We start from the raw sequence: 8,638 nt of genomic DNA on the forward strand, positions 1-8,638 counted from the left end.
CAAACAAAAACATATTCTATTCGCTTTTAACTTGTAACGAACTGAATACTCATGCAGATATCTGCAAACTTAAATAATATTTTATTCTTAACACTGAACAAATCTTTAAAACTGTCCAATCAACATCATTAATGTTTTACACACCATGCATTCATGAAGTTTCACTCATTTCATTGAAAACAGGCACCGATATTCAAGCTCTGTGACAGTCTCGTATTTATTACAAACATAGCATAACTGTAAAAGCTACAAATCCAGCTGTGTAGGTAAGAAGGGAGTTTGTAATTTTCATCTTTAATTTTATTTCTCAAGAATCTTACAACATTTCAATTTATGAAAAAAAAAAGCAAAAATCTGATTCTTGAAGAGATATAGCATAATTAGATCATCTTTGGCATCTTAAAGCTGCAGAAATACAACAATCATCACAACATATAATCAAAACATGGCAGCAGAATTATTTGTTTCTGACTGTAAAATAGCGTGAAGCATCTGTTGCTGCTGGACTCCAATTTCCTGCTGAGAGAGAGAAAGAGGGAGAGTGAGAGCACATATTTACAAAATTAGCATGTGCTTTAATTTATCCAAAAGAAACATCTTGGATAACAAAGTTTTTACATGATTGACGAGGATGTTATTTACCGTTTTGTTGTTCGGGTCGCTAGTTCTCACCTTCACTGCCGTCGAAACCGGATATCAGAACAGTTTATTTTAAAAAAAGGGACAGAATTATTTTCCAGGCAAACATTGTCATTTTATAACACAATCGAGCAACTATGTTACTTTTAGTTGTTATAAAAACACAATACATTTCTTATAAGACTTAAAAGATTTTTGACTTTGCAACTTAAAACCCTGGAAGTGGGCCCCTGTCTCTTTAAGAAGCTCCTGCTCTTTCTGAAACTCCGCCTCCTCATAACAACATCGCTCCTCTGTTAACCCTTTAACAATGTTTTTATTAGCGTTGAAATAAGAAGTACCTCATAAAGTGAGCTCATGAGATACCAATTCAAAACAACCAGTGTTTGCCAATTGCTGCAGGCTAGTCTGAAGGAGCAGAGTGGAGGAGTTGTGGGGGAAGGACTGCTCTGTGAGGCGGAAACTCAGAAGCTTGGAAGCTGCAGCTATGAGGAGGAGCTTCGTCTTGAAGGCGGAGCTAAGTCCACCCAGGTATTTTGCACAGCTGAATGGTTGCCATGGGCGATTAAAAGATTTCTCAAAGATGCATGAAAGAATCAAGGCAACACTACTAGTACCGTATTTTCGGGACTATAGATCAGAACCGTAATCAATGTCCATCAGAAGGTACTTGAGAATAACTAGAAAAGTCAAATGTGGCAAGACAGTTTGACCTCCCAAAAAATAAGTAAATAAATGCATTTATAGATAAAATAATAATGATAATAATAATAATAATAATAATAATAATAATAATAATAATAATAATAATAATAATAATAATAATAATAATGTCACTGACCTTTCATGTCCTGGTCTCACATTAACGTAAACAGAAGCTTCCTCTGGATGATGACGCCTCTCTGTTAAAATGGCAACATGGATGAAAATTTTAATTTAAATTTACAATCCACTGAATGTTTTCTAACGACTCCTCTTTGTGAAGAGTTAAAGTTCAGAGTATTTCACAGCATTGTCAAATTCATCTGGCTTTAATCTCCTTTTAAATCACTTGGATGTCGCAGGTCTGTCTTAAAACATGAACGTTACCATTTCCAGTGGCTCCACGTGGATGAACTGTCTCATACAGGGAGGTGGTGCCTGCAGTGAACCAAAACATTTCAAGATTAAAGTTCTGATCTGAAGGCAATTATATTAATCATATCACTTTTCTGTGTTACTTTTTCCATTGACTGTAATCTTTTGTAATTACGACCCATTTGCCCTGAACAAACTCATGGAAATAACTTAACTGTATTTTATTATGTTGAGCAGCAGAGCCATGACTTCGGTGCATTAATTGTGACAAAACGTTCAGCACAAACAAAGTTCAATTATTAGAAATAATTAGCTCCATTTGGACTTTGAGCCTTTAAATTATATTTGCTTTTATGAAGATGAATCAACAAAACAAAGAAAACAAGTTCTTATAAATAATAATGACATTTATTTGGTGACCAACCATGCAGCAGAGAGCTGTAAAGGTGACCTTCGGTCTGATCCACTCCATGATTGGTGGCAGAGCTCTGGCTGCTGAACAATTTAAAAATATTAAAGTGAATTAAAGGTAAAAATGCATGAAAGAATGAGAAGTTCATGTTTAAAATGAGAAGATATTACAAACTGACCGGACGCAGCATAAATCTGTGGAAGATTGAAAAATGAATTGGCATCATTAACACCAGAATAAAATAGATGAAATGTTTTTAAAAAATTACAGATACATATTATCATTTAATAAAGTGTTTTTGGTGATAAAGTAATCTGATTTAGTGTGGGAAGAAAATGTTCTCACCATTGGACCGTTTGTATCGCCACAACAAGAGCAGGAGGACGAGAAGCGATTCCACTAATCGGTCCAACAATTAAGAGCACAAGAACGAAGAAGAGCTGACTGGACTGGACACTGGAAAACATAAGTAATTTATTGTTAGTTATTATTATACCCCAAGACATGATTTCCTGATAAAAAATGTAAATGTGACATCAAGGAATGTGACATTCTCAGTCTCTGTATGGATTTTTCTCAAAGAGCTAAATGGTTTTATTGTATAAACTGAATTAAATGGTTTATCTGAAGTTAAAAAAAGCCATGAAGCTTTGCTGTAGGAACGCTCATCTGTAAATATTTGTTAGACATGATGACAATGATACCAATAACATTTACCGGTAAATGAGAAATGAAGCTAAGACTTTCACTGTAAACAAGAAACATTAACAAGGAATTAAATGTCATTAGTGCTTTTGTAGCGTTTATGTATTTTTTTAATAGAATTATTTGGATTGGAGTTTAAATGTGGAGAAATGGACACTGACATGTATCCTGACATACTATGGTTCCTCATGATTAACCTTTAGTGTAGATGGATAAAGACGGGTTTTGTTATCCGTATATTTCCATGATCCCAGGTCAGAAACAAGCAGGAAGTGATAATCAACACTATTAACTCATTACTTGGCCGGGATATTTATCAAACTCTGTAAACTGTGTTTTTTTATGATTACAAAAATAGATATTCAATGTTCTGCAATAACTTATTAGTACATTCAGGGAGATGCTCATCTGTGTTGGGCTGGCCCAAAAAACATCATGACTCACCTGACACAGACACTGGGATCTTTTCACTCCACTTTGTCACAGAATACCAGTCGTCTCTGCGTCTACACTGACACATGTAGTTTCCACTGCTGGACTCATTAACACTGACAGTCAGGTGTTTATCATTTCCCACTTTTACAGGTTTGTCAGATTTCTTCCAGTCACACGTCCACTCAGTGGTTTCTCCTCCCTGGACCTCACATGTCAGAGTGATCGACTCACCACTGAAGATCTGAGGCCGGTTTGGTCGTCGAGTCACAAAAACCTTGTTGGAAACTGTTTTCATCAGATAGGGACATTTGCAAAACAAACCAAAACATGAAAATAAATTAAAAATACCTCATAAGTTTAAGCTCAAGTGTAAAGAATAATCAACTGCATTTTAACAAAAGTATTTGAACTTACAGGTTATATTGAAGCTCACTTCGTTACTTACAACACTGCAATAGTCTCCATTTCCTCTCTTTCCAATACATCGGTATATTCCTCCTTTTGTTACTTTAATTTCTCTGTTTCCTTCTTGAATGACTTCAACTTCAGGTGTGTTTTGGGTTTTTGTGACCCATATGTATTTCCATCCAGTAGAGGGCTCCACTGAGCATCTCAGTGACACACTGCCCCCTACTGGTATGGTTGTGGGACCTGCAGTCAGTTTGGCTTTGGGTTGAGCTGATGTTAAAATAAAAACGTCAATTATTCAGTCAAGACGTGTAGTTATTCTTCAGTCAGGCAGACTGCAAATATTCAAAGGTCTCATCGTCAAGTATCTTAATAATAGTTGTCTTAATTTAATGACCCAAACTCTTTCTGCACAAGGATTTCATTTAAAGTAGAATAAACAAATGAAGTTACTTTTTAACTCCCTAAGGCAGTCAAATTGAAAATCCACTTGGACTCACCAGTAACAGTTAAAGAGACAGTATCACTGCAGTCGGTATCACCAGAGCTCTTCCTGAGTCCACAGCACTGGTATTCACCACTCTGATCGATTTGGATACATTGTAATGTGTAGCTTTTGTGCGGGTTGAATTGAAGAACTTGTTCTCCATTTCTTCTAAGCTCATATTGCCAGTCGGTCTCTTCTCTTTCACTCATGTGACAAATGAACGTCACGCTCTCTCCAGGATAAAAAGTCGACCAGTTGGGATCAATAATCAGCACAGGATCTAAAACAGAACCAACATTCAGCATGTTTGTCTTTTGATTTATAACAAAAACACATCAAGCTAAAAATTAAAAGATAAACATAAAATAATATCTGATGTAAAAGATAAACTGGATTCTTTTCCTGAGAGGATAAATGATTAAAATTCAGATTAAAAGTTGAAGTTACCTTGAGTTTTTCTACAGCAGATCAGTGTGTTCAGCACTGAAATAAAGGTTGAAAGTTCATCAGCATAAATAATAAATTTATTAAAAAATATTTTCCAAACCCTCTCACTCAGCTTTGACTCTTTTTTTCTGTTAAAAAAAATTTAACTAGATATTAAATGGAAGATATTGAGTATTTATTTGTTCTGATAAGAATAAGATCAAATGTTTTAGTTTATTGTTGATTTTCTGATGAGTTAAAACTTCATTTTATAAACTTCACATCCTGACTGAAGACAGAACATCTGCAGACGTTTTGCACGACGACCGAAACGTCACACTCATCTCTGGAAAAAAACTGATAAAAGTTTTTAATGAATAATTTCAGTCTCTTGTTCATCTTTTTCCACCAGGGGGTCTTTTTGTGAGCTCTAGTGTCCCTTATATGCAGTGTTGGCATAGTTACTTTGAAAAAGTAACTTTAATCGGACTACTGATTACTCCTTGAAAAAGTAACTTAGTTATATTACTGACTACTTGATTTGGAAAGTAACTAAGTTACATTAAAAGTAACTTTTTAGTTACTTTCAGCAGCTGCTAACAACAACGCTCCACCTCCTGTGAAAATCACATTGAGCTTTGCCAATACTTAATTGTAAGCTATTTTATAATTTGTAATGCGTTACTGACGTCGGACCACTTTTTTCAGTAACGAGTAATCTAATGCGTTGCTGTTTCAAATCCAGTAGTCAGACTACAGTTACTTATCAAAATCACTGTGCGTTACTATCTTCTTTTGTTATTTACCGTAATCGTATTTCCTCTACTCGTCTTGTCGGTGACGCGTCTCTATGCTACAGAAATGTAAACAATGGAGGAAGATTTTGTTGGTGGAAAAACTGGAACTATTTTCAGTTTCTGTCGCCAAGTCCGATTATTACAAGCGACTTTGGGCTTCATTTTTTTTAAGTCGCAAAATTTAATGAGCGGCGGGTTGCGCCTTTTTGGGCTCGTTTTTGAACGTGAAGTTACTCATTTGGGCTTGGAAATAAGCAGAGACTCGTAATAAATCCCAGAATTTGTCCGTCATTAAGGTAGTTTTAATCAGTCTCTCCTTGTCCATTATTTCCCGGATGATCCGTCCCGCTGTGTCTTTGTTAATGTTAAGTTAATTTATTACCTCTGAATGACGCCGAGCTTGCGTTGCGCCCAGAAAACTGCAAACAACGAGACCAATATGAACAGCTTAATAAGCGTGAAAACAGCCACGAATGAACGTGTCCAGAGTTGCCAATAATTATAATGGCAACTTAACGCCATTATAATTATTAATATTACGATAAGTGTCACAAATCTGTGCAGCCATCTGAGTTGTGGAGCTGCAGGAGGAGCTCTGTGCGCTGAGCTTTGAGACCAAACGCAGGGCCGTAACGCAGAACCTGGAGGCTGGGGGGATTTAGGGGGGGGCTTTAAAATCCTACTTAGAGTTTTCCAGACAACAGTGGACCACACAAATTACTCACGTTTTTTATTTTTTTGTACAATCTCCTCTTCAGTTCAACCTTATCAGTGGAGACACATTGTTGATGTTACCATTATAAAATAGCTGACAATTAAGTATTGGCAAAGCTCAATGTGATTTTCACAGGAGGCAGAGCGTTGTTGTTAGCAGCTGCTGAAAGTAACTAAAAAGTTACTTTTAATGTAACTTAGTTACTTTCCAAATCAAGTAGTCAGTAATATAACTAAGTTACTTTTTCAAGGAGCAATCAGTAGTCCGATTAAAGTTACTTTTTCAAAGTAACTATGCCAACACTGGTAGTTTTTCACTGAAATAACCTGTTTGAAGTTGCAGCAAACTTTGCAAGAACGAATGATTAAACTAAGTAAAATTACACAAATATAAGTGAAGATAAAGTAGAAATTACAGCAGACAAGATGTCAAAGACGATGTTCTTCTAATCTGCGTCCTTCATACAGATAAAGTGATATAGCCTACTTACAGAGTGAGACCAGAACCCTGGGTGAGATGTTCCCCATCCTGACCTCAACCTGGAACCATGTGTTGCTCTGCGTTGGTCCAATAATCTTCCTTTCATAACAAGCTGCCTCTGCAGCGTCTCCAGAGAAATGGAGCCGTCTGAAACACGATCGACGTTTTATCTGACAATGACGGGACAACGTTTATTTTAAACACTGACATCAATGCACTGAGTTTCTGCTGCGACGTTTCCGGTCCAATGATGAGAAGTTGTGGTAAAAGAAGAACAGGACTTTTTTTTTTTTTTTTTTTCAAAAAGGTTTAAATATAATTATTAGACAAGTGTATTTTGCTTTTCTTTTTAGTGAAAACCATAAAATAAAATTCTCTTTAAATAAACTGTAAACTGCATTATTGTAAGTTTTAAATGTTTAATCCTCTACTTAGTTTGTGTTGCCTGGCAAACAAACCGTAAAATCCCCTTCTCACCTAAAAACAACTGATGAGTGAGAATGATCTCACCTTTCACAGATATATAAGGTCTTAGGTGTGAATAAACAGACATGAGATCAGACAGTGAGAAATAGTTTGGAGTTTAAATAGATTTAAGAAGAAACTCTAAAAATGTACGGAGAGTGAAAAAAAGTTTCTGTGTTTCATTTAGCAGCGTCTGTTTGTGAGAAAGAAGGATGAAAAATCTTCTTTTCATCTGAATAATCATACACTGACCTTTAACTTGATCCTAACTTTAGCCTCATCTACAATATGTTATGTATTAATTTATTAGCTCAGCGTAAAGAAGCCTTTAGCAGCTCTGCTAACCCAGCATTAGCTGTGGCTGTGAGGTTGTGGAAAAGCATTTGGTTTTCTAATGGCACTTAATTTGCAGTTTCCTATACTAAATATTTCACTTTAGTCCAGATCTTCCACCAAGAGACGAGGAAACACTACAGAGTTTCCTGCAGAAACTATAAATACAATCATCTTCAGTGACATCCTGCTCAAGAAGTGTTGACCCAAGAAGCAGAAGTCCTCTTTAATGGTATGACGACTCAGCACTGCCCTCTTGTGGCAGGCTTTTGAATACAGACTGCAGGCCATTGTTTCAGAGTTTAGGTCTGGCTCTTCATTCCTGGTGTTTTAATCTAAATTGTCCCATTTATTCTAGTTTCAAAAGAAATAATATCTGTTTCAAGACTCTCTGAATTGTTGTTTGTGCTAAGCTAACATGGTTGTTGCAGCTGCAGGCAGCAGCTGTGTTTTTAGTGAGGATGAGGATGTTGAGCTTGATGATGGATTTGTGAGATGTTCTGCTGCCGTTTCCACCACAGCCAGTCAGACTGGATGGAGCAGGTTCATGTGAAGCAGCAGAATCCTGCAGACACACAAGTTTTCTTCCTGGATGAATCACCGGACATTCAGCCCTTTTCTGGAAATCTGACAAAAATGACTAATTAATAGCACCATCTGCTGGCCACTATCTGTAAGCACAAGTCACTGACAGAAGAAGTCTGGTGGGATTTTTTTCCCCCACCAAGGTTCACAGATTAAATAGATAATGTTCACTGTTGTTATCAGGACATAAAGTAAAACACACTTTTCTTTACTTTGCATATCTGAAAATAACATTTTAATTGATTTTGTATCAGTTTCTGCATCTCCAACTGCTACTCCACTGTTTTAATTTTGCAACTCTCTAAAAATAACAACATTGTAAAAATGCATTGATGTTTGTTTTATTTTCCTCCTGATACTTAAAACCTAGAAAGAGCGAAACCCAAAAATGTTCTTTCATTAAAGCTCTTAGCTTTTTTTTAAATTAGTTTTCGGTCATCTATTATTTCTTAAAGCAGCATGCAGGTTTGACACTCTATAAAAACAGAACAAATCCTGAACAAATGATGATAAATTAACACACTGTGATGATTGGAGCTGATTGTCATTTTCGCCGTTTCCACCACAGAGCCAAACACTCTGGATGGAGCAGGTTCATGTGAAGCAGCAGAATCCTGAACACACACAAGTTTTCTTCCTGTGTCACATGATTGAACTGACGGCCAGTTTCTGGA

The 8,638-nt window shown here is 36.3% G+C and overlaps 1 protein-coding gene and 1 long non-coding RNA gene across 2 annotated transcripts; both read right to left on the reverse strand.

Moving 5' to 3' along the window:
- Nucleotides 1–1,480: 1,480 nt before the first annotated feature.
- Nucleotides 1,481–2,512, reverse strand: LOC122820391. Its single transcript, XR_006368785.1, has 5 exons — nt 2,474–2,512; nt 2,307–2,322; nt 2,141–2,211; nt 1,729–1,779; nt 1,481–1,541 (listed from the first exon to the last, which is right to left on the reverse strand). It is a non-coding gene; the product is annotated as an uncharacterized LOC122820391 (long non-coding RNA).
- Nucleotides 2,513–3,266: 754 nt separating this feature from the next.
- Nucleotides 3,267–6,770, reverse strand: LOC122820315 (Fc receptor-like protein 5). The gene is made up of 5 exons (XM_044097645.1): nt 6,592–6,770; nt 4,611–4,646; nt 4,177–4,443; nt 3,683–3,946; nt 3,267–3,553 (listed from the first exon to the last, which is right to left on the reverse strand). The coding sequence occupies exons 1-5, from the start codon at nt 6,626–6,628 to the stop codon at nt 3,267–3,269; spliced, it is 891 nt and encodes a 296-aa protein (XP_043953580.1). The 5' UTR covers nt 6,629–6,770.
- Between the last annotated feature and the right edge of the window lie 1,868 nt (nt 6,771–8,638).

The sequence above is a fragment of the Gambusia affinis genome, linkage group LG18 (genome assembly GCF_019740435.1).
Source record: "Gambusia affinis linkage group LG18, SWU_Gaff_1.0, whole genome shotgun sequence".
In the NCBI taxonomy this organism is placed as follows: domain Eukaryota; kingdom Metazoa; phylum Chordata; class Actinopteri; order Cyprinodontiformes; family Poeciliidae; genus Gambusia; species Gambusia affinis.

Bases quoted from the DNA above. Each gene is read 5' to 3' on its own strand.
- LOC122820315 (XM_044097645.1), bottom strand. From the start codon at position 6,628: ATGGGGAACATCTCACCCAGGGTTCTGGTCTCACTCT. The intron at 4,444-4,610 runs GTAACTTCAACT...GTTCTGTTTTAG, and splicing joins CTGCTGTAGAAAAACTCAAG to ATCCTGTGCTGATTATTGAT. The intron at 3,947-4,176 runs GTGAGTCCAAGT...TTTTAACATCAG, and splicing joins TGTCTCTTTAACTGTTACTG to CTCAACCCAAAGCCAAACTG.